Here is a 25644-nt window from a genome sequence, read left to right as displayed (position 1 = left end):
TGTCCTGTCAGCCCCCCTAGCTACCTACCAACAATTGAATTCTCATTTTGGGAACATTCTAAAGTCCCGCCATCCGCACAGAAATGTCCACAAATCCTCCCAGAAACACTCCTTATGGGACATACAGTTTCTGCATAAACCTTACCCTATTCCACAATTTTGCAATCCTGTGAAAAACAAGATAGTTGGGAGGTATGGTGTAAGTACCTCCTAGAGAAAAGTCATCTACCCCTTTGAAGTATATGTTATACAAGTTGAAACCCTAGACTCTAGGCAACACTGACACTTTTGTTTTGAACAATCACTGATATTTCACTATAATATGGAAACTGGTAAAGCTGGTACTATCATAGCACTATTTATATATTTGGGTACATTTGTACTGACACTAATGTGGCTGTAGTATTATATGGATTGGGATGCTTTTTGCTATATTTGTCTTGGGTACCAAAAGAGTTTGACCTCCTGGTCCTTGCATCATGTATAAAAACCGATGAAGAAAATAGGGCAGCGTGACCATAGAAAACCAATTGAATTCCAGCTTTCTTTTTTTAGGAGAAAAAGAAAAAATTCTATAGGCATTATTAACACTTTTGTCTTCATCTGTTCTTATAATACTTACCTACTCTCCTGGCAAGTCTCCTACATTGGGTATGTTCCCCACAATGACTATGTTAGGGGAAGCACTATGCTAGCACTGTTTATAAGGGGTACTCTGCTGACAATATTGCTTATTATGCTAATTCTGTTAGCATAAAATCAATGCGGCAAAACAAAAATTACGTGTTTTTATTGGGCAAAAGTATTAAAACCTAAAAAAATATACATTATCGGTATCACTGTATTCATACCGACCTTTAGAATAAAATAAATAGTTGTTTTTTGTTTTTTTTTGCTGCATGGTATAAAAACTGGGGGAACAAACTTGAAACACAATTGCAGAAATTAAATTTTTGTTTTTTTTTGCATTTTCCCCAAAATCAATAAATAATACGTACAGTGGAGGAAATAAGTATTTGATCCCTTGCTGATTTTGTAAGTTTGCCCACTGTCAAAGACATGAACAGTCTAGAATTTTTAGGATAGGTTAATTTTACCAGTGAGAGATAGATTATATAAAAAAAAAATCCAAAAAAAATCACATTGTCAAAATTATATATATTTATTTGCATTGTGCACAGAGAAATAAGTATTTGATCCCTTTGGCAAACAAGACTTAATACTTGGTGGCAAAACCCTTGTTGGCACGCACAGCAGTCAGACATTTTTAGTAGTTGATGATGAGGTTTGCACACATGTTAGATGGAATTTTGGCCCACTCCTCTTTGCAGATCATCTGTAAATCATTACGATTTCGAGGCTGTCGCTTGGCAACTCGGATCTTCAGCTCCCTCCATAAGTTTTCGATGGGATTAAGGTCTGGAGACTGGCTAGGCCACTCCATGACCTTAATGTGCTTCTTTTTGAGCCACTCCTTTGTTGCCTTGGCTGTATGTTTTGGGTAATTGTCGTGCTGGAAGACCCAGCCACGAGCCATTTTTAATGTCCTGGTGGAGGGAAGGAGGTTGTCACTCAGGATTTGACAGTACATGGCTCCATCCATTCTCCCATTGATGCGGTGAAGTAGCCCTGTGCCCTTAGCAGAGAAACACCCCCAAAACATAATGTTTCCACCTCCATGCTTGACAGTGGGTACGGTGTTCTTTGGGTCATAGGCAGAATTTCTCTTCCTCCAAAAATGGCGAGTTGAGTTAATGCCAAAGAGCTCAATTTTAGTCTCATCTGACCACAGCACCTTCTCCCAATCACTCTCAGAATCATCCAGATGTTCATTTGCAAACTTCAGACGGGCCTGTACATGTGCCTTCTTGAGCAGGGGGACCTTGCGGGCACTGCAGGATTTTAATCCATTACGGCGTAATGTGTTACCAATGGTTTTCTTGGTGACTGTGGTCCCAGCTGCCTTGAGATCATTAACAAGTTCCCCCCGTATAGTTTTCTGCTGAGCTCTCACCTTCCTCAGGATCAAGGATACCCCATGAGGTGAGATTTTGCATGGAGACCCATATCGATGTCGATTGACAGTCATTTTGTATGTCTTCCATTTTCTTACTATTGCACCAACAGTTGTCTCCTTCTCACCCAGCGTCTTACTTATGGTTTTGTAGCCCATTCCAGCCTTGTGCAGGTCTATGATCTTGTCCCTGACATCCTTAGAAAGCTCTTTGGTCTTGCCCATGTTGTAGATGTTAGAGTCAGACTGATTAATGGAGTCTGTGGACAGGAGTCTTTTATACAGGTGACCATTTAAGACAGCTGTCTTTAATGCAGGCACCAAGTTGATTTGGAGCGTGTAACTGGTCTGGAGGAGGCTGAACTCTTAATGGTTGGTAGGGGATCAAATACTTATTTCTCTGTGCACAATGCAAATAAATATATATAATTTTGATTATGTGATTTTCTTATTTTTTTTTAATATAATCTATCTCTCACTGGTAAAATTAACCTAGCCTAAAAATTCTAGACTGTTCATGACTTTGACAGTGGGCAAACTTACAAAATCAGCAAGGGATCAAATACTTATTTCCTCCACTGTATGTATTATATGTGAAAAATAAAACTTGTTCTGCAAAAAGTAAGTCCTCATACAGCTCGATCAGCGGAAAAATTAAAAAAGTTATTCCTTTTGAAATGTGACAATGGAAAAACAATATGAAAAAATTATAGCAATTTTGTGATCTACTTTATTACCTTATTTTCGCTATCAGATAATAGAGCAGGTCAAACTTCCACCAAGGGGAGGAGAGAAGACTGATGTAAAAAAAAGATTCATAGGTTGAAAATTGGTGCGCAAAGAGTTGTGTGTGATCAAACAGGATCTTAGATAAGACACAAAATTGGTACGGTCAGAGAATAGAACTGTATAGAATTGGTAGATGCAAGGCAAATTTAATAAACAAGCTACGCAAGTGCCAAATTCACTAGACTACCCGTGAATGAGTTAGTACGACCTTTAGAACTGAAAAAACAGATTTGACTTTCGCCTCTTTGTTTAACCTTGTATATACTCTCTAAGAGAAACGTTCTTTGTAACGGCTCTCACACTCCGCCTAAAAAATGAGGATCTTGAACAGGGGACCGCCTGTATTAACTCAGAATTTTCTAATAGGGTGTATGAAAATGGGTTTTCTAAACTGGACAGCCCTTTAAACTACAGGCCAAATATGAAAATTCAGCTCTTGGTTACAAATATGCTCTGTTCATACCATGTTAGAGCACTATGTTCAGTGTACCTGTTTAAACATTGCTGCTAAATGTAGTGCCGCATATTTCGCCCATTTAATGTAATGGGTGAAATCCGCTGCAAATCCACAGCACAATCCATGGCAAAATCTGCACATAATACGTGCAGATTTTGCTGCAGAATCGTTGTAGATTCACTGCGGATTGCTGTGAATTTTTCCCCTGCATGTGGACTCAGCCTAAGGGGGCCGACTGTGACTTTATCGCCCAAGGGCTCACGTAAACCTAGAGCTAGCCCTAATACTAGTACTTAGTATGTTGTCTGTTATTTTTATGGTCACTGTCATTTTCACAGATTTTGCATAAATCGATAGTACAAGCGAAGATAAGAAACTTGGTAAAATATCTTATTACAGAAAAAGTCCTTCTTGCAATGTATGTTATGTATGCAATGTATGTATGTATGTATGTTAATATTTATGTCTTATTATTGCAGGAGAAGATAAAAACAATCATTCCACAAACCATTACATTGTCTCCTCAGCTCAACCAGGATCCACATGACTATTGTTCCTTTCCTGAAGAGGTGATATGCCAAGTTCCTGGAAGTCTAAGTAAGTTTAAGGCTGGGTTCACACAACCTATTTTCAGACGTAAACGAGGCGTATTATGCCTCGTTTTACGCCTGAAAATAGGGCTGCAATACGTTTGCAAACATCTGCCCATTCATTTGAATGGGTTTGCCGACGTATTGTGCAGACAACCTGTAATTTACGCGTCGTCGTTTGACAGCTGTCAAACGACGACGCGTAAATTGACTGCCTTGGCAAAGAAGTGCAGGGCACTTCTTTGCAACGTAATTTGAGCCGTTCTTCATTGAAGTCAATGAAGAGCAGCTCAAGATTTACGAGCGTCACAGATGCCTCGCATAATACGAGGAGGAGCTTTTACGGCTGAAACGAGGCAGCTGTTTTCTCCTGTCATTTCAGCCGTAAAAGCCTCTCATCGTGTGCACATACCCTAACAGTATGTAACTTAAAAAGTGGAATGAGATACAAAGAGCCGTGGATCATACGATAGATTATAATAACGGTGTATATAGTGGTGGCATGGGTTTTCGTTGTAGCGACTTCTTAGCTACAGTACGTAACCAAGATTTTTGGTTAACTTTGCCTAATAGGATTCAGTGAATATTGTTTCTCCACACAAAAATCCACAATAGGATTTAATTGTGGATTTATTTTTCCCCATTGAATTCAATTGGGAAAATCCACAACAAATCCGTGCTCATTCCGCTTCTGATATTAACATGCTGCAGATTTTAAAATCCGCACCAATTCAATTTCCGACAGAATAATAGCCCAGCATGTAGATGATACTTGTTAAAATTTCATCCACATGGCTGGTACTGTAATCTGTTATCTATTGCAGATTTTCCATGCACCAAACCGCACAGAAAATCTGCAGCATTTCCACTACATGTGAATTCAGAGTCATTGTCTTTTATCAGTAAGTTATGTATTCTCAAAGTAAAGGCCCTTTTACACTGGGCAAATATCGGGCAGACAAGCGTTTATAGCTCAAACACTCGTTCATCTACTGATCGTATAGTTTTAAAAACTGAAATATTATCATTTTAAACAGGGAGACGCGCTGCCGACATGATAATAATGTATGAGGATGAGCGATCGTAGTAACGAGCGCTCATCCCCATATGTAGCATCTTACGACAGGAGCAAACAAGCGCCGATCAACGAGCTGTCTCGTTGATCGGCGCTCGTTGCAACTGCCAATATTGGCCGGTGTAATAGGGCCTTAAGACCAAAATGTGACTGTTGTCTGAACATTGGTGTTAACTTTACTTGTCAATACTGATAAACACACCAATGCCTTTCTATATAGTTTTATTGATCGTGCCCTGCGAAAGTATTCACCCTTTTGGTGTTTTTTTGGTTTTGTTTCATTACAACCTTGAATTAAAAGGGATTTCTGGGGGGTTTTTAACATTTGGCTTACACAACATGCCTACCACTGTGCAAAATATTTTTTACTGTGACACAATAATTAAGACAAAAAATAGAGAACTTTTAAGTGCATAAGTATTCATCCAATGAAAGTCAACACTTAGTGGAGCCACATTTTGCTGCAAATACAGATGCAAGTCACTTGGATTATGTCTCTATTAGCTTAGCACGTCTAGACACCGGGACTTTTGCCCATTCTTCTAGGCAAAATTTCACCAACTACTTCAGCCACACATTCACAATAGGATTGAGGTCTGGGCTTTCACTAGGCCATTCTAAGGCTCTATTCACGCGACAGGGTCCGAGTGTCGGGTGATAAAAACGGCCGTTTTGGTCCGTTTTTCTCAGCCGTTTTTCATCCGTTTTGTTTTTGTTCCAGGCCGTGTTTCTGTTTTTAACAGCAGATTTTGACCCGTTTTGCATCCACTTTTTTCCCTGTCTGTTTTAAAAACGAATGAATTTCATGTGTAAATTTTTTGCCACACAATTCCCTCTGTAGATAATACCACACACTGCCCTCTGTCGGTAATGCCCCCTGCCCCTGTAGGTAATGCCACACAGCCCCTTGTAGGTAATGCCACACAGCCCCCTGTAGGTAATGCCACACAGCCCCTCTAGGTAGTGCCACACAGCCCCCTGTAGGTAATGCCACACAGCCCCCTGTAGGTAATGCCGCACAGTCCCCTGTAGGTAATGCCCCACAGTCCTCTGCAGGTAATGCCACACAGCCCCCTGGTAGGTAATGCCACACAGCCCCCTGTAGGTAATGCCACACAGCCCTCTGCAGGTAATGCCACACAGCCCCCTGGTAGGTAATGCCACACAGCCCCCTGGCTGGTAATGGCACCCCCTACCTTTCTGTAGATAGAGCCACCGTTCCAGGAGAAGTCCATGACTTCAATGTCCATATATGGACAGTAAAGTCAGGGACTTCTCCTGTAGCGGAAACGCCGGCCACAGCGCCGGGAATCTCGCTTCATAAGTCCCTGACGTCACTGTGTCCATATATGGACAGTAAAGTCAGGGACATCTCCTGGAGCGGAAACACCGGCCAAAGCGCCGGGGATTCCGCTTCAGAAGTCCCTGACGTCACTGTGTCCATATATGGACAGTGAAGTCAGGGACTTCTCCTGGAGTGGAAACACTGGCCACAGCGCCGGGGATCCCGCTTCAGAGGTCCCTGACGTCACTGTGTCCATATATGAACAGAAGTCAGGGACTTCTCCTGTAGTGGAAACACCTGCCACAGCGCCGGGGATTCCGCTTCAGAAGTCCCTAACGTCACTGTGTCCATATATGGACGGTGAAGTCAGGGAGTTCTCCTGGAGCGGAAACAACGGCCACAGCGGCGGGGATTCCGTTTCAGATGTCCCTGATGTCACTGTGTCCATATATGGACAGTGAAGTCAGGGACTTCTCCTGGAGCGGAAACACTGGCCACAGCTCCGGGGATTCCACTTCAGAAGTCCCTGACATCACTATGTCCATATATGGACAGTGAAGTCAGGGACTTCTCCTGGAGCGTTGCCGAAGCTGTGGCCGTGGGATTGGGGATTCCGCTCCTACAGGGAGCAAAAAAATACCCTCCTCCTCCTCACATGTGCTTCGCACTGTGAGGAGGAGGAGGAGGAGAGAGCGAGCGACGTAAGACACGGCCGTCACTCGGAACACATTCCAGTGATGGCCGTGTATTATCCGGCCCCATAGACTTTCCCAGCCCGTCAAAAAATCGGTCGTGTGAATAGCCCCATTTGGGGTCTAATGTTCCTACTGTAGGAGTGTGACAGACGTTTTTTCAACGGCCGACACACGGCCGGGAAACACTGTCGTTTGAATGGGGCCTAAGACATTTAAATGTTTACCCTTAAACCACTCCAGTGTACTTTATCAGTATGTTTATGGTCCTTGTCCTACTGGAAGGTGAACCTCGTCCCAATCTCAAATCTCTGGCAGACAAACAGGTTTTCCCTAAGAATTTACCTGTATTTACTGCCATCCATCTTTACTTCAATCCTGACCAGTTTTCCAGTCCCAGCCAATGAACAGCATCCCCACAGCTTGATGCGGCCATCACCATGTTCTTGTGGTAATGGGAAGTGTTGGTTTGTGCCACACATATCACAATAATGGACAATGATTGACAAAAAGTTACTATGATCGCTCTCCCCCTTGAATTTCCATCATATTGGCAGTGCATCTCCATGTTTACAAGTTGTGCTGCTGACAACGATAATATTTTGTGCTGCAGAAACGATTCAATTAGCCGATGTATTTGTCATGGTTTTTGCTTCATTATTTTTTTTGCATGTGTTTTTTGGGCAAAAATACTAAACATATTTTCCTGTAATTTTAATCAAAGAACACCAAAACTACCTTAAACAGTAACTAAACTTTTAGACTTGTCAGAAGTTTTGATCGGTGGGGGTCTGAGCACTATGACTCACAGATTGCTAAAACGAAGTGGCAGAAACACTCGGGTAAGTGCTGTGCCAATTCGTCTCTGATTGTCTTTTCTCGGCTTTCCTCGGAGTGGTGTACAGGCTCAATAGAAAGTCTATGAGTTTGTGCAATACTCGCTCAGCTTTCCGAGGAAAGCCGATTAAAAACAAAGCGGCAGAGCACCCACCTGAGTGCTTCTGTCACTTAATTTTAGCGATCGTGGGGGTCTTAGTGTTTGGACACCCACCGATCAAAATTTCTATGGTATTTTTGGCGTTCTTTGATTAAAATTACAAGAAAATTTGTTTATAATTTTTCCCCCAAAAAAACACATGTTAATGCAAAATAAAGCAAAAACCTAGGCAAAAACATCACTGACATTATTGTTATCTAGTATACTCGGTTGATGAAGGAAGTTGAGGCATAAGGGTATGTTCATACGCTGCAGATTTGATGTGTATCCGCCCAGCGGCGTAGCTAAAGGCTCAGGGTGTGGGACCCATAATGCAATGTCTATAGTTCAGAAAGGGTACCTGAGGCAATGTAGACAGTAGCGGTGGAGTCAGGCTAAGATGAAGTTCCGACAGTAGACACACACCCTGCGGGGTGCGACACAATAGAGACTCCAACTCTTGAAGGCACCATAGCACAGGACACAGGGTACAGGCAGCAGGAACGGGTAACACTGGGAACTGGAAAACACTAGGAGACCATTTTCAAGGACAAACTTAACCCCTTCCCTCCGCAGCCATTTTTCGGATTTTCACTTTTGTTTTTTCCTCCCGACCTTCCAAAAGCCATAACTGTTTTATTTTTTCATCAATATTGCCGTATAAGGGCTTCTTTTTTGCAGGACGAGTTGTAGATTTTCACAGCATCATTTTTTTTACCATATAATGTAGTGGGAAATGAGAAAAAAAATATTTGTGGGGTGGAATAGGAAAAATATAGCGGTTCCTCAACCTTTTGGGTGGTTTTATTTTTACGGCGTTTTCCGTACGGAAAAAATGGCATGTTAACTTTATTCTGCGGGTCAATACAATTACAGTGATACCAAATATATATAGTTTTCTTTATGTTTTACTACTTTTACAAGGAAAAAACTGATTGTTAAAAATAAAATTTTAGTTTTCTCGCCACATTCTGAGAGCCATAACGTTTTTTATTTTTCTGTCGATTTACCCGTGTGAGGGCTTATTTTTTGCGGGGCGAGCTGCAGTTTAGGTACGTGAGAATTTTTAATCACTTTTTATGTAATTTTTTGTGGGAGAAGAAGTGACCAAAAAACAGCATATATGAGGTTTTACATTTTTATTTTTTTTACGCGGTTCACCATGCGGACTAAATAATGATATATTGTAATAGTTCAGACTTTTACAGACGCGTCGATACCAGTTATGTTAACTTTTTATTTTTTTTACATTTTGCTTCAAGGGAAAATTGGAAAAGGGTTTTTTTTTTGAGCTTTTAATTTATTTCTTTTTTTGTATTTGTTAAAAAAAACTTTATTTGACTGTTTCTTACTTTTTTTACTTGTCCCCCTAGGGGACTTTAACCAGCGATCGTTAGATTACTTGCACGATATACTGCAATACTAATGTATTGCAGTATTTAGCGATTCTGACAGTCTCCTATGAAGCCCTTATAAGAGTACAAAGATCGCGGACCCGGGGCGACTTCGTCAGACTCCCAGGCAGCCGTGCCGTGCCAACCAACGGGGGGGGGGCGTAGGGACGTTACAGGGGGTCACCCCACTGTTTTTTAGTAATTTAAATTCCACATTCGCTATTGAACATGGCATTTAACTGGTTAAACAAGTGCGATCACGCTTGAACGGGATCCCGCTCGTTACCCGCAAGTGTAACACACAGCCGACACACTCGCTCTATGGAGTGGTCTAAGCCCGTGAGCCCGCTCCATATAGCCCCACCAGGCGTGCACAGTATATATACGGCGGATGTCAGGAAGGGGTTAAGGTAACACAACAATGCTCAGGCAAGGGTCGAGAGGGCAGAGCCCCTTTTATAGTCCCAAAGCATTCTGGGCTAATTGCAGTATTCTGCAACTGTGCGCGTACTGGCCCTTTAAGGCCGTGAACGCGCGGGCGTGCGCGCCCTTCGGGAGACAGTGTCCGGACTACTCGCTCGTCCATGACCGCGGACATCAGAGGGTGAGTCAGGATGATGGTCCGCAGCCATAGATGTTACAGTATCCCCCCTCTTACACCTCCTCTTACGCCCCCTCTTCTTGGGGCCAGAGCGGGAGAGAAACTTCTTCAGGGAGGAGGAGCATTGATGTTCTCCTCTGGCTCCCAGGACCTCTCCTCTGGATCAAATCCTCTCCAATCCACCAAATAAAACGTTCTTCCTCCTCCTACTCTCTTGGTGTCCAAGATCTCCCTCACCGCGAATGTCCCTGACGAGTCGCCAAGAGCCACTGCGGAACTAGGAGTCCTGTAGTAGCGGTTCAGGACCACAGGCTTCAGCAAGGAGATGTGGAAGGAGTTTGGGATCTTGAGGGTGGGAGGCAGACGAAGCTTGTAAGAGACAGGATTTATTTGCAGCAGAATCTCGAGGGGTCCGAGGAACCTGGGAGCAAACTTGCAAGATGGCACCCTTTTAGTCGGATATTCTTGGAAGACAGCCAGACCTTGGTACCTGGAAGAAACTGGGGAGGTTCTCATCTTCTAGTGTCTGCCTTTCTCTTCATGCGGTCGACCGCCAGCAGAATAGAAGATCGGGTCTGATGCCATATCTGCAGAGGGTCCCTGAAAGTAGAGTCAGCTGCAGGCACCTGGGACATAGTGGAAACAGGAAGAGGTATTCGTGGGTGTTGGCCATAGACAATGAAGAATGGGCTGGAGGTGGTGGACACACTAGTATGGTTTTTATTAAGAGAACTCAGCCCAAGGAAGTAGCTGCACCCAGTCATCATGCTGCCTGGAGATAAAGTGCCGTAGATAGTTCTCCATAATCTGATTAACCCTCTCGACTTGACCATTGGACTGGGGATGGTAGGCCGAGGAGAAGTCCAACTGTACACCGAGGAGACCGCAGAGTGCTCTCCAGAACTTTGAGTTGAACTGAACCTCTCGATCCGAGACAATATGCAGAGGCATGCCGTGCAGACGGAAGATGTGTTGGAAGAAGAGGCCAGCCAGTCGGGAAGCAGAAGGCAGACCAGTCAGTGGAACAAATTGAGCCATTTTGGAGAATCGATCCACCACCACCCAGACCACACTACATCCAGCAGAGAGAGGCAGATCTGTGACAAAGTCCATTGCAATTTGTTGCCAGGGGGCATCGGGCACAGGAAGTGGCTGGAGCAGACCAGCTGGTCTGGAGTGGGCAACTTTATTTGCTGCACATGCCGTGCAGGAAGAGACAAAATCTGGGACGTCTTTGGGCAGCGTGGGCCACCAGAACTGACGTGGCAATTAGGTCTCATCAGGACGATGAAGGATTGATGCTGACGTGAAGGCCTTCTTTAAGCTCTTGAATGCGGTCTCTGCTTTTGGAGTCCACACCTTGGCATTCATGCCCTTTTTGGTGAGGGTAGGGATTGGAGCTGTCAGTGAGGAGAAGTTGGGAATGAATAGCCGGCGTCTCCCAGGAGGGAGTTGCTGCCGGGAACTCGCTCGTCCATTGCCGCGGCCGTCAGAGGTTGTCAGGATGACGGTCCGCGGCCATAGATCTTACAGTATCCCCCCTCTTACGCCCCCTCTTCTTGGGGCCAGAGACGGAGAGAAACTTCTTCACGAGGGCAGGAGCATTGATGTTCTCAGGAAAATGGTCTGCAGCCATAGACGTTACAGTCAGCTTGGGCCCCCTTACCCTACCCAACACCCCAAGACCTCTGCATGCACTTATGCCCAGCTGCCTTGCCCAACAGCCCCCATCGATACCCACACAATATAATGCCCCCAATAGCCGGCCCACACAGTATAATGCTCCCCATAGCTGCCCCCATACAGTATAATGCTCCCTGTAGCTGCCCCCATACAGTATAATACCCCCATAGCTACCCCCATACAGTATAATACCCCCATAGCTGCCCTCATACAGTATAATGCCCCCCATAGCTGCCCCACACACAGTATAAAGCCCCGATAGCTGCCCCCACACAGTATAAGGCTTCCCATAGTTGCCCCCATACAATATAATGCCCCCGATAGTTGCCTCCATACAGTATAATGCCCCCATAACTGCCTACGTAGTATAATGCCCCCATTGCAGACCCCATAAAGTATAATTTCCCTCATAACTGCCCAACACAGTATAATGCCCTCATAGCTGCTCCACACAGTATAATACCCCGATTGCAGACCCCACACATTATTTATGCTCCCCATAGTTTCCCCCATACAGTATAATGCCGCCATACAGTATAATGCCCCTCATAACTGCCCAATACAGTATAATGCCCCCCATAGCTGCCCCCCACACATTATAATGCCCCCATAGCTGCCCCATGAGTGACTCGGCCCAGACAGGCACGATGACATCACTAAATCGTGCCTGTCTGCGCTGAGCCGCAAGTGGCTCACGGCACAGTTAATGCTGGAGCAAGGAGCCGTCAACTCCTTGCTTTCTCATTAAATTTAACTGTATCTGAGGACGCATATACAGTTGGAACTGGGACCTCGGTGAGTAGGTCACAACCCCCCGGTTGCAATGTTTTGTATCATGCAGTTTGCGGTGGGGAGAGGAGAGGGGGGCCCTGTAATTTAAAGCCCCACCCTCTCCTCTCTCCACCGCAAACACAGACAGCACAATAAAACACACATACATTACGGCCCCCTCTGCAGCTCACCTGCAGTCTTCCGTGCTCTTCCACACCGGCTCTTCCACACTGGTTGGAACGCCCCTCACGTGACGTCATGGTCACATGGTACACGTCTAAAGGAGCCCTGCCAGTAACCAGGAAGTTCCGGCGTCACGGCACATATAGAATTAGCATTAGCGCACTATGGGCCCCCCTGGTTTAGGGGACCGGTCGCAAGTGCGACTGCTGTGACCCCTATAGCTACGCCTCTGCATCCGCTTCAATTTACTGTACAATTTGTGTAGATGGGATTTTATTTTTTTCTACAATGTTTTGGGGGAAAAGGGAAAAAGTTTTTTTTCTTTGAACTGTTAATATTTTTAATATAATTAATATATGGAAAAATGTATTTAACTTTTATTATTAGTCCCTCTAGGGGACTTCAACCAGCGATCGTTGTATCGCTTGAATGATAAACTTCCATACTATTGTATATCTCAGTATATCGCCTGAGGCAGGGTTTAATAGGATCACAAAGGTGGCAGACCTGGGGACCTTCATTAGGCCAACAGGCTGCCATGACAACCATTGACACCCTGCAATCGCATCACGGGGGGGAAGCAGGATCCTTCTTGTTGCAGTGAAGTGTCGGCTGTTTCATACAGCTGACACACGCAAGTTATTTGCGGGCTCGTGAGCCCGCTCTATACTTTCCCTCTCGGCCTCCACAGTATATATATATGGCAGATGTCGGGAAGGGGTTCAAAACCTCATTTACATGTACTGGAAAAAAAATCAACACTGAAAAACAAGTATGCTGTTGATTTTCAAATCCACAACATTCCTACGTTATGGATTATGACCGCAGATATCGTCCATTTAATGTATCAGGTGAATTCCACTGTACAATCCATTTAAGAAGTGAAAGTTTTGCTGCAAAATCACTGTGATTTCAGCTGCGGATTTGTGGCAGGATATGAGGGTGAATTTTTCCACTGCATGTGAACTCAGCCTAAGGGCTTGTCCGAACGTAGCGGAATTGCTGCTTTTTTCTCGTCCAGAATTGAGGAATGAAAAAACGCAGCAGAATACAGTAGCAGCAAAGTGGATGAGATTTAACAAATAATGAGCGGAAAAAACGCTCAGAAATGGACCTGTGGTGCAGAATTTTATTCCAGAGCATGTCAATTGTTTTTGCATAATCGCTCCGTATTTTCTCCTGGGATGACGCTTTATCCTATATGACCGCTGCTGCAGCCAATCACAGGCTGTAGCAGCGGACACATGGATGAAACGTCATCACAGGAGGCCGGCCTGGATGACGTCAGAGGGTCGGCCTCCTGGGATGACGCTTCAACCCATGTGACCACCACTGCAGCTAATTACAGGCTGCAGCAGTCTCGTGGGATGAAACTTATTTAGTATGTTTTCCATTACTTAGAGTCCATCATGTTTCACCAAATTTTCCATAAATCAAGTACAAGTGATGATACATTTTGTAAGGCCTCGTTCACATCTGCGTCGGAGGCTTTGTTAGGGGTCTCCGTCGTAGATCCGGCTGAGATCACCGGAGATCAGCATGCTGCGCTATTGTCTCTGGTAAAACCACAGACACACTGACGGAAAGCCGGCGGAACCCATTAAAGTCAATGGGTTCTGTCGGCCGCTGGCGGTTTCCGTTTTGCAACGGAAACATTGCTTCTGGCATTACAGAATGTCACAATGCAGATGTGAACATAGCCTTAGATATCTTTTATAGCAAAATGCCTCTTTCTCCACCTACACCAACTTTTCTCTTCGTCCAGCCTCTTAAAACCAATCTCTCACTTTTAATCCACTGCTAATATCCGTCGATTTTCGGCTTCACTGGGGGATCAGGCTACAACTTCTGCCCATAGAAGTCTAAGAAGAGGAGAGGGGGTGGAGGAGGGCCATAGGTTCTTAATCTCAGCCTGTGCCTAACAGGAGAGCCTGAGTAAGGCCTCATGCACACGACCATATTTTTGTCCACCCGTAAATACTGGCGTAAATACGGGTCCTTGGTCACACGTATTCGACCCGCATTGCACCAGTATTTACGGACCCGTGCCCGTAAATACGGGTCCGGTGTCACCCGTACTCCACCCGTATTTACGGGCACGTTTTTGGCTGCAAAATTGCACTGCACTAATCGGCAGCCCTTCTCTCTATCAGTGCAGGATAAAGAGAAGGGACAGCCCTTTCCGTAATAAAAGTAAAAGAAATTCATACTTACCCGGCCGTTGTCTTGGTGACGTGTCCCTCTCCTGACATCCAGTCCGACCTCCCTGGATGACGCAGCAGTCTATGTGACTGCTGCAGCCAGTGATTGGCCTGTGATTGGCTGCAGCGGTCACATGGACTGTAACGTCATCCCACGAGGCCGGACTGGAGGAAGAAGCAGGGAGTTCTGGGTAAGTATGAACGTCTCTTTTATTTTTATTTTTACAGCTTTATCTATATTCTGATCGGTAGCCACTGTCCAGGGTGCTGAAACAGTTACTGCCGATCGTTTAACTCTTTCAGCACCCTGGACAGTGACCATTTACTGAGGTCGCCTAGCAACACTCCCATAATTACGGGTGCACACACGTAGTCACCCGTAATTACGGGAGCCCCATAGACTTCTATGGGCTGCCCGTGCCGTAATTACGGCCTGAAATAGGACATGTTCTATCTTTTTCAAAGACACGGGCACCTTCCCTTAAGCATACGGGGAGGTACCCGTGGCCAATAAAAGTCTATGGGCCCGTAATTACGGCAGTTTTTATGGTCGTGTGCATGAGGCCTAAGAGAAAGGTAAAGACACACAGTTACAGTATTGGGAGTGGTTTTAGTGCCAGACTTGGCTTCTCTGTTTCTAGAGCTGCAGCTCTGTGAGAACCATGTAGCATAAGTGTGATCTCAGATGCATTTCTGCATTCTCTAGTGGTCTCTCAATCTTACTAAGCAAAGCTTAAAATATTAAATAAATTACATCAAAGTATTCCCAAGGCTATGATCATACACTGTGCTGCAGCTATTAAAACCCCAGTAAGAGGACATGGCGTGTACCCTCTGGGGTACATGTACCAGGAGTTGAGAAGCTAGGCTCTAGATGACAGCATGTAGGACATTTAGCATGGCCGGAGAGTGTTTGTATAGTGAATAAGGGTCTACACTAGGAAAGTGGACATATTTTTATTGTACCCACCCTCCTTTGTATGCCCTTCTGTTTTTGTAACTCTAGACAACTCACCATTCTAATTTTATTTCAGGAATACATCCATCTCTGTGGAGCAGGGATGATATTATTCAGTGGTTACGATGGGCAGAGGAAGAGTATTCACTAAAGAAAACAGATGACAGCAAGTTTGTAATGAATGGAAGAGCGCTGTGTATTCTTACAAAGTTTGATTTTAAAGCCCGTTCTCCTAGTTCAGGTACAGAACTTTTCACTGTTTACATTCGTAATATTCGTAATATTAATAGAGATATGCTTTTGACAATATATAATTAATTTCCTTTATGTATTAATGTGAGATTCACATTTTTATCTAGAAATCAAATAAGCTGTTATGGAATAATTTTAATTTATTCCACTTAAGCAAGAGAAAGTAGTTAAGAAATACAAAAAAAATCTCCAAATTAGTCACCCTATGCTCGTGCAGGCACTATGTATGTGCACTTTATACACAATCTAAAGTAATTATGTTACCAAGACTAAAAGTACACTTCATAGTGTGAAACATGTCCGCCTACCAGAACCCTTCATAGCTCAAGCTGGTCAAAGTTTTAATGATAATCTTCAACGATACAAAAAATTATTATGAATGTTAATGATAATCGTTATGTATATTCTACTAAAAACAATCGGCTCTGACCAATGTAAATTCCCCCCACCAGTAATTGTTCGTGCTTTAAAATTATTTGATCATATAATTTATGTTACCATCATCTGCATCTGTCAAAAATTTATATGGCCTTGTGGGAAAGTGCGCGTTCAAGCTGGATAGCGGCACAGTTACGACACTCTGAGCCGCAGTAGTTTAGTATACTTTCTACAGGGCACATATCAGGCAACTCACCTCTCCCTACACTCCTGGCGAGCAGTGGCAAAGCGGCGTCCGTTACGGCAGAAATTACGGTACTGTTTTCAGGAGAAAACAGCACCGTAATTTCAGCCATAATGGCATGTGCAGGCGTCTTTCGCTGCGCCCATTACGGACGAAATTGAAGCTGTTTTTCCATGGAGTCAATGGAAGACGGGTCCAATTACGTCTCAAGAAGTGACAGGCACTTCTTTGACGCGGGCGTCTTTTTTACGCGCCGCCTTTTGACAGCGTAAAAAAAATGACCGTCGGCACAGAACATCGTAAAACCCATTCAAATGAATGGGCAGATGTTTGTCGACGCTTTTGAGACGCATTTTCGGACGTAATTCGAGGCTAAAATGCCCGAATTACGTCCGTAAATAGGGTGTGTGAACCCAGCCGGAGTCTTTCTGGCAATACTGTCTGGCCGCTGTCATACCTTTAGAACAAAGTCTACAGGCCCCATTCAAGATGGTGCCAGCTCAACTGCCTGGAAGAGACCATACGGTCCACCCTTCAAGACTCTTCGGAGCCCAGCCACTCATTCCTAGAGGGCTCTTCTGTTAGACACAGGCAGAAATTAAGAGCCTCTGACTTTACAAATCTGCTACAGCAATCCCATGCCCTACTTGAGATGGAGCTGAACAAGACCTCAGCTAAAATTACTCATGACCTCATTAAAGAAATTAGGGAGCTGGGCACCCGAACAGATCTCCTAAAACAGTGCATGGATGAAATGGTGTGTCCCACTCCTCACTCCAGTATGACCTGCTGGAAGACCGGGATGACAACTTGCAACTCCAGAACAAGCTAGAGGATTTTGAGAATATAGCCTGCCGGGACAATGTTTGTATAAGTGAACTATCCGAGCACATCGTTGACCTGCAAGCCACAATTACGGCGCTATTGCAGGAACTTTCCCTTAAAATCTCAGCAGAGCGCCTTGAAATGGATAGGGTTCTTCAAGTCTTGATGGCTAAGTAAGTTCAGGGACCCTCCGTGACATCATCACAAAGTTACATTTCTACTGCACCAGGTAGGAATTGATGTTGGCAGCCCATACTGCCACTTCCCTGACTTTTCAAGGTCACACGTACCAACTAATTTCTGACCTGGCACCTTTTATCATAGCCAAGAAACGTGCTTTAAAGCCCTACTTAGAAATTCTGCAGAGGAAGAACATCATGTACCAATGGATTTTCCCCTTTAAATTTACATTTATCTCCAATGACAAGGTTCGCACTGTCCTTTACCTTAAAGGGGTGAAAAAATGCTTATCACAGCTTTGTTTGGAAGGCACCACATCCAGCCTATCACCTCCTCCAGATGACCTATCCCAGAGCAGACCCAGTACCTCACAGCTTACATTCCAGTACCTATCCCAGAGCAGACCAGCCCAGCACGCAGCTATAAATGCTCAACCTCATCCCAGCATGTGCCTTGACTTCTTGCTGGACTTTCCACATTGTGCAGCTAAATGTAATCAGCTACTCTAGATTAGTATCACATACAGTTTTTTGCTTCTCATTTGCAACATACGCCTCTTATGCTGTTGCTGATTGACATTACGAGTAATTTTTATTGATTTTCAGTTTTTTCCTCCCCAACCCCCTCTTTTTTTTTTTTTTTTTAGTAATTTATTCTTATTGTTATCTTTTTGCTTATACTTGCATATTGATATGTAGGCTAATACCTGTATAATGTTTTCAATGTGTTCACAGTCATTCTACATCATGATGTTTCTTTAGGCTTCTGTCCCCCTGTTCCTTTACCCCCTCCGTTGGTCACACCAGATAAACTTTATATTGCGCCCTTCAATTCTACAATTGCAGAGAGTTCTCTATTCCTCACCACTGCAGTGCAATGTCGTCCCTCTTTCACCACACTTATCTTTCACGGAAACCCTACACATGGGTCGCTGATGATCCTTTACTGATCGATAGTTTAATGCTGCTCTCCTCACGCCCTTAACTTTAGTATTGCACAGCGTGCAAGGCTAAAACTCACCGCACAAGAAATCCAAAAGATTCCATTATTACCATATTATCCATGTTGATGTGGTTTGCTTACAAGAGACTCATTTCTCCACATCCTCTCGCGCCTAACCATATAGTCCATGCAGTACCTGGCTATTCCCCTACCTGTTTTAGAGGCTGTACTTCCACTTGTGATGTTCTGTATACCTGGAGGACTTGGAGGACTAGGAGGACTTGCACCACAGTAGCAAATTTTAGTACCAAGATATACTACCTCATTTGTACTGTGACAGGCTAATATTTGAGAAAAATTCCCTTTGGGAAGTCCTTCTCAATAAAAATATTAAAGGGGATTCCTATGCTAAGCAGAAGCTTGCCGGCATCCTATTTGTAGCCACAAAGCAGATGATAGCAAGCTCCTGAAAGCAACCTGTCCTCTTCTTATGAGAGATTTGTTCTCGAATGCAATATTACATGATTAACTCCTTATTGACCGGCCTATTTTAGACCTTAATGACCAAACTATTTTTTAAGTTTTTACATCGTCTCATTCAAAGAGCTATAACTTTTTTTATTTTTGCATAGCTGTCTAAGGTCTAAGGCCTTGTTTTTTGCGGGACAAATAGTAATTTTTAATAGCACCTTTTTGGGGTACATAGAATTTAAGGCAGGATTCAAAGAAAACAGCAATTTTTGCATTGTTTTTTTATTTAATTTTTTGGGAGGTTCACTGTGCGGGTTAAATGATGTAATAACTTTATAGTTGGGGTTGTTACGGACGGGGCGATACCAAATATGTGTAACTTTTTTTACTTTATTTTGTTTTTTAATAATAAAGCATTTTGTAAGGGGAATAAGTGGGTTTTTAATTTTTTTCTTCACTTTTTTGTTTTTACTTTTTATTAAACTTTTTTTTACTTTTTTACTAGTCCCACTAGGGGACTTCACTATGCGATCCTTCGATCACATTTATAATACACTGCAATACTTCTGTATTGCAGTGTATTATGCCTGTCCGTGTAAAACGGACAGGCATCTGCTAGGCCGTGCCTCTGGCATGACCTAACAGGCATATACTACATGCAGACCTGGGGGCCCTTATTAGGCCCCTCGGCTGCCATAGAAGACACCAGCACTCTGCGATCACACTCAGGGTGCCGGTGGGATGAGAGCTCCCTCCCTCCCTCTCTTCAAAACCACTCAGTCACCCTACTACAGTCCTTCCTGAAGATATAGGACCCATAAATAGCCTACATGTCCCCTCCTTGAGAGGCCTAAATTATCTCTCACCCCTAGGAGTCCCATTAATCACCCTACCGGATCATGACTCTCCTTTAGACCGAGCATATTTTGATAACTTGCCCACCGATACCCTCCCCTAGCCCTGTCTGTCCTTGTTCCGCTTTCTTGTTATCTGTGGGCCACCAGTTCCAGTTTTACTATGTCTCCACTTGTGTAGCAATTGTCTTTTGTCTTCTACGTATATGCAATGCAGTTACGATCTTCTGTAACAAAAGAGATGCCACTTTGTATTTGCTTGTATTAATGTTGTTTATTTAGAAATGTAATAAAAACAATGTTTTAAAAAAGGCATAATGTCTCCCATGATACAAAAAGATATTCCTGGTAAATATATATTTGTGTATGTTCCTTTTCCAATTAACATACTCACAAAAGCATTTGGAATACTTATCGTATCGGAAAATAATTCAATTTATAGCTCGTTTTACTTCTTCCTACATTCTCATTGTCTTCTGTCAGAGGTATGTTGAGTTGTGAAGATACACTCACAAAACAGCAGTATATCTACCAATAAACTAAATGGGTGACATTAGTCAGGTATGCCATTACATTATGACTGGCTTCTGACTACTTATGTCCAAACATTTAAAATCCATTGAGATAGCAGGAAAAGGTAGATGACAAAATTCTAAGACTGTTTAAAGCCTTAACAGAACAGGGCAGATCCTTATATTTAGCTTGTATATTCTCTGTGCATTGCATAACTACCAGTGATTTAATAGCTTTAATTTGGTGAACCTCAAAAACTTTGTAAGCGGTTCTCATAGGCAGGAAGGTATAATAAGAGCATGGCCTCAAATTTCTCTACCGCCATCATGGAAATATTCGGAGCTATGACTATAACGCTAGATTCACACGAGAGTAGGATATCTCGAACGTGAAAAACTGCCATTTTTCACGACCGGGGTGCATCTGTGCTGCACCCCTGTGGGACGCGTTATCACGCATCCCCCATAGACTAGAGCCTATGGAGGGATTCGTGAAGCACAAAAAAATTGGACATGTCCTATTTTTCATGGACCCTTCACAAGCTCTGTTGAAACAACGGTCGTGTGAACGGCCCCATTGAATTACATAGGTTTGTTTAGACGGCCGCCACACTGACTTATTCAACGTTCATGTGAATAAGGCCTAAAGTGTCTAAATGGCTTAGAAATTACAAAGCATGTCAAGATTTATTAAGTAATGTCTGGTATGGTGGCACAACACATATATAGGTGGTCCACCTTAAGATTTAAAACATTTAAAGTTGTGACACAAAGAGGATTGGAGGTCAGAGGGCTACATCTGGCTGAGTAGGTCTGATCTCGAACTATAAGAGACGTTGACATAACAGGAGTAATGTAGCTGTGGGTGCAGAGGTTGCAGTTGCAGCCAAGCAATGGTGCTATATCTACGTAAGATACTTCTACAGAATTATATCAATTACGTGATATTTGGAAGTGCCAGATTTTGCATCTGGGCTCAACAGGGTTTTCCAACAATCGAAAGACTCCCTAAAGCAGACTAAAATTGTTTGATGACATTTTAACCATGGTGACGTCATTATGGACGACATGTCAATGTGCTAGGACATAAACATTGGAGTAGTTGGGAATAACAAGGATAAATGTTGGAAAACCTCTTTCATGCTACGTTTCTGTATCACATATTTAATCATGTACTTTGGACTGTAAAAAAGACAGTAACACAAGCTAATACCTTTCTTCTTTTTTACAGGTGATGTTTTGTTTGAATTACTACAATGCATTAAGAATCACAGACAGGGGTTAGTAAGGTATTCTTTTTTCAGCCAGTGTATAAGAAAAAGTCACCATCCGCATCTACAGAGCTGCATAAATACAAGTGAGATATTCATTGTACACTGTATCTGTGTACTGGCTGTATGCTCATATGTACTTATTATATTGTACTTATTATATTTATATTCATAAATTAATTTGTGTCAATTCTTAGAGTGTCGCTGTTTCTGGAAAATAGGCAGACCCTTTTTTCTAATTTTGGACAACTCGTTTAAGCTGGCCATTTTCAGCAGATCACATGCATTTTAACTAAATAAATTACATCAGTTAAATGGATTTCATTGTTTATTTATCTTCTGGCATCCCAGTTAGGGCAGATTCAGACGAACGTTGCGTTTATGCGCGCGCAAAAAACGCGGCGTTTTGCGCGCGCAAAAACCACTTGACAGCTGCGTGTGTCATCCGTGTATGATGCGCGGCTGTGTGATTTTCGCGCAGCCGCCATCATAGAGATGAGGCTAGTCGACGCCCGTCACTGTCCAAGGTGCTGAAAGAGCTAACTGATCGGCAGTAACTCTTTCAGCACCCTCGACAGTGAATGCCGAACACAATATCGAGAAACCTGTTAAAAAAAAAGAAAAAGTTCGTACTTACCGAGAACTTCCCTTCTGGCCGTTGCCTCTCTTGACATCGGGCCCCACCTCCCTGGATGGCGCGGCAGTCCATGTGACCGCTGCAGCCTGTGCTTGGCCTGTGATTGGCTGGAGCTGTCACTTGGACTGAATTGTCATCCCGGGAGGTCAGACTGGAGGAAGAAGCCGGGAGTTATCGGTAAGTCAGAAGTTCGTTTTTTTTTTACAGGTTCATGTATATTGGGATCGGAAATCACTGTCCATGGTGCTGAAACAGTTTAACTCTTTCAGCACCCTGGACAGTGACTGTCTCCTGACGTCGCGTACTGGAATTTTTTTTGCCGGGTTCGGCCAAAACGAGTTCGGCCGAACCCGGTGAAGTTCGGTTCGGTTTTACGGGTTCGCTCATCTCAAAGACACTCCGTTTGGATGTTTGGAAACAGAAAAGCACGTGGTGCTTTTCTGTTTACATTCATCCTTTTGACAGCTGGTGCGCTGTTTCAGTCGGTTCGCACGGAAGTGCTTCCGTGCGACCTGCGTGGTTTTCACGCACCCATTGACTTCATGGGGTGCGTGATGCGCGAAATACGCGGAGATATTGAGCATGTCGCGCTTTTTGCGCAGCTGACAAACGCTGCGCAAAAAGCACGGACTCTCTGTACTGCCCCATAGACTTCTATTGGTCTGTGCGTGGCGCGTGAAAACCACGCGTCCCGCACGGACCCAATACACGCTCGTGTGAATCCCCCCTTAGAGAAATTACCCACTTCTGTACCCATTTGTCTCTGATTAGCATCTTGCTTGAGTATTTGCATAGTTCAGAATATCTGAGCACATATAGGGTCAGTTCACACGTTGCGTAAATACTGCAGTTTTTCCGCAAAGGAATTCGGAGGTAAAACCCGCAACAAATAGCAGTTGCGTTTTTTTGCGTCGGAATCACAGAGATTCCGCTGCAAAGAACTCAACTCACGATTTTAAAAAAAAATCTTATACTTACCCAGAAGTCTGTGTTTCTTCCTCCAGGCCAGCCTCGTGTGATGCCGTTTCAACCCATATGACCGGTGCAGCAAATCACAGGCTGTAGCGGCGGTCACATGGGAAAAAAACAGCATGCTCTTTCTTGCCGCGGTTACGCCTCTCCCCTCACATTGAAATCAATAGGAGGCAGAGAAAGCGTTTTTCACTGCATTTTTTGCCATCAGCGCTCAATGGCCGTGGCGAAAAACGCAGCGTAACACGCCACGAAGATTGCGGCAAGAAATTACAGACAGGTCAAAATCAGGAATTTTGAGGCAGATTTTTCTGCCTGTAAAAACAATACGTGTGAACAGGGCCTTAGACATTTTCATTCCAGGATTTCATCAGTGTAACGTTTTGTATGTTATAAATGTCAAGCCAGGAGTACAGATGATGCAATCTTTAGAAATTATTTTGTTTTTCCAGAGTGTCCAAGTTGTTTAGAAAAAAAAAAAAAAAGGGGTTGGTGACCCTGGTTACAATATATACTTCTGGATATGTGTTACCTGTTAGTATTACCTTTTAATATTCTGCTGCTACTATTAATTGTAATTCAATATTTAGACCAATTGATAGATATCTGAAGTTAGTATCAAATACAATAAAAACATTGGTAAGTCTTATGTGTCTAGTTGAAGTTAGACAACCAAATGTAAAATATGATGTTTTCACTGAAAGTACATTCTTATCAACATTTAAATCGCAAATTACAGGGCACTTAAAGCTCTACCCATCCTGCCTGGGAACACTACCAAAATCGTTAACCGCCCCAAAAAATCTTCAGGAAAACCCCTTTAAATGCAGATTAGAATAAACCTTGTCCCCTTTATGGTCCGGTTTGCAGGACAGTCCCACAAAAATAAGGACATTTAGCAAGTATGCAAATAAAATCTCTATAGTTATTTTAGGCAATGAAGGTGTCTGTGATATGAGTCTCAACTTCCATATAAGTATTATTAAAGAGGAAAATAAAAAAGAGTAATTAAAAGCTATGGGTGATACATGATTATTGCTTGAACTCCAATATACAAATATGAATAAATATTGCATAAAAACAACCTAATCATATATTGACTTGTGTGTTTAGAAACAGAGAATTCTCAATTATCTGCAAAACCAGCTACAGAGGATAATGTCCAAGATGTACCTCTCAATCTTTTCTGAAGGACACAAGGAACACAAAATAATGAAAGCTCTGCAGAACACATTGACTATATGGATAGAAAAATAAAGGGTAAATCTGAAAATAGAGAATGTCAAAAACGTTTTAAAATAGCTCAAAGCAGTCAATGGAAGATGTGGAGAGGCTTCAAGTAGGTCATTACTGAAATTAATGTCAGGAAGTCTCAAAACAAGTCTTCCTATGATACTTTATCTTACATATGTCCAGTTCTGATAATCTCCAGAAACATTTAATCACTTTATTTTTTACTAGTCATAACTGTATACTGACACAAATTCCTTTTTTCTAATCTGTTTTTATTTTCTGATTGTTTATATTTTTATTTTCTGTACATGATTATGGGGGTGAGTTCCTGCTCTGAGCTGTGAACAGCATTTTAGAGATTTGCTTTACAGCAGCCACATAGAAAACCCAGTCAGAAAACCACTCATTGACTTCTATGGAAGAGTGTTGTGGGCATGCTCTGTGTGCAGAGTTCATGTGCAGGGAGGGAAAAAGGTTAGGAGGATTGTAATCCTGCCTGTGAAAAGTGATCTCTGCAGAACAAGAAGTGTTAGCCTATTGTGAGGCTCAGTGGTCAGCGTGAGAACTGCAAGATCAATATTTTTTTTCGATACTGATAGTAATAGATTGTTTTATGGAAAATGATAAAACAAAAATGTAAGGGATTAGCTTTTTTACCCTTATTATTGAGACTGTTCCTGTTATTTCCACCCTTGTTATTGTGTGCGTGTAGCCTAGTGTTTAGAGGTTAAACTCTAACATTAACTATCGCCACTACATGTCATAGCAGACACCAGGAGGAAGTGAGATAAGGGAACTGGTTGCAGGAAGTAGAGTCGGTGTGTGTGTGTGTGTGTGTGTGTGTGTGTGTGACTGAGAGCTCGTGGAGGGTTAGAGGAACTGCTGAGCTTATTTTACGACAGCAGGCCACACCCAGCTAGCGTGAGATTTGCCGGTAGGCTGGAGAAATTCAGTGAGAGCCATTGCTATTTGACCAGCCGTGGCTGTGCCCAAAAGCATGCTGAACCTAGAGTGAGAGACTGGCCAACTGTTGATTGTAACTGTTCAGAGTGATTCCTTAAAGCCTCAGACTTGGACTAAAGACTGTGTGTGCCACTTCATGACGTGGGAACTGTACTCATGTATTGTCCGGAGAAATGTGGGCAGTTGGAATCACCTTATAGGTAGTGTCGTAACGGCTATGAGAACCTACTGAGTTGCATGG

The 25644-nt window shown here is 43.2% G+C and overlaps 1 protein-coding gene across 2 annotated transcripts in view; it reads left to right on the top strand.

Annotated features, from left to right (window-relative positions):
- The window catches only part of LOC142674709 (transcription factor ETV7-like), a 106857-nt gene that overhangs the window by 15502 nt on the left and 65711 nt on the right, over positions 1–25644 (top strand). Inside the window, exons 2-5 of one of the 2 annotated variants that reach the window (XM_075847217.1) lie at positions 3740–3857; positions 15746–15910; positions 21559–21684; positions 24321–24467. In XM_075847217.1, coding sequence (XP_075703332.1) covers positions 24449–24467 — 19 coding nt within the window. In that variant the 5' untranslated portion in view covers positions 3740–3857; positions 15746–15910; positions 21559–21684; positions 24321–24448. The remainder of the gene's footprint in view (positions 1–3739; positions 3858–15745; positions 15911–21558; positions 21685–24320; positions 24468–25644) is intronic. The other variant, XM_075847218.1, reaches the window with a different exon arrangement.

Source organism: Rhinoderma darwinii, assembly GCF_050947455.1.
Source record: "Rhinoderma darwinii isolate aRhiDar2 chromosome 2 unlocalized genomic scaffold, aRhiDar2.hap1 SUPER_2_unloc_14, whole genome shotgun sequence".
Classification (NCBI taxonomy): Eukaryota; Metazoa; Chordata; class Amphibia; order Anura; family Rhinodermatidae; genus Rhinoderma; species Rhinoderma darwinii.
The sequence above is the reverse complement of the archived record's forward strand: the minus strand, read 5'-3'. Positions and strand labels throughout refer to the sequence as shown.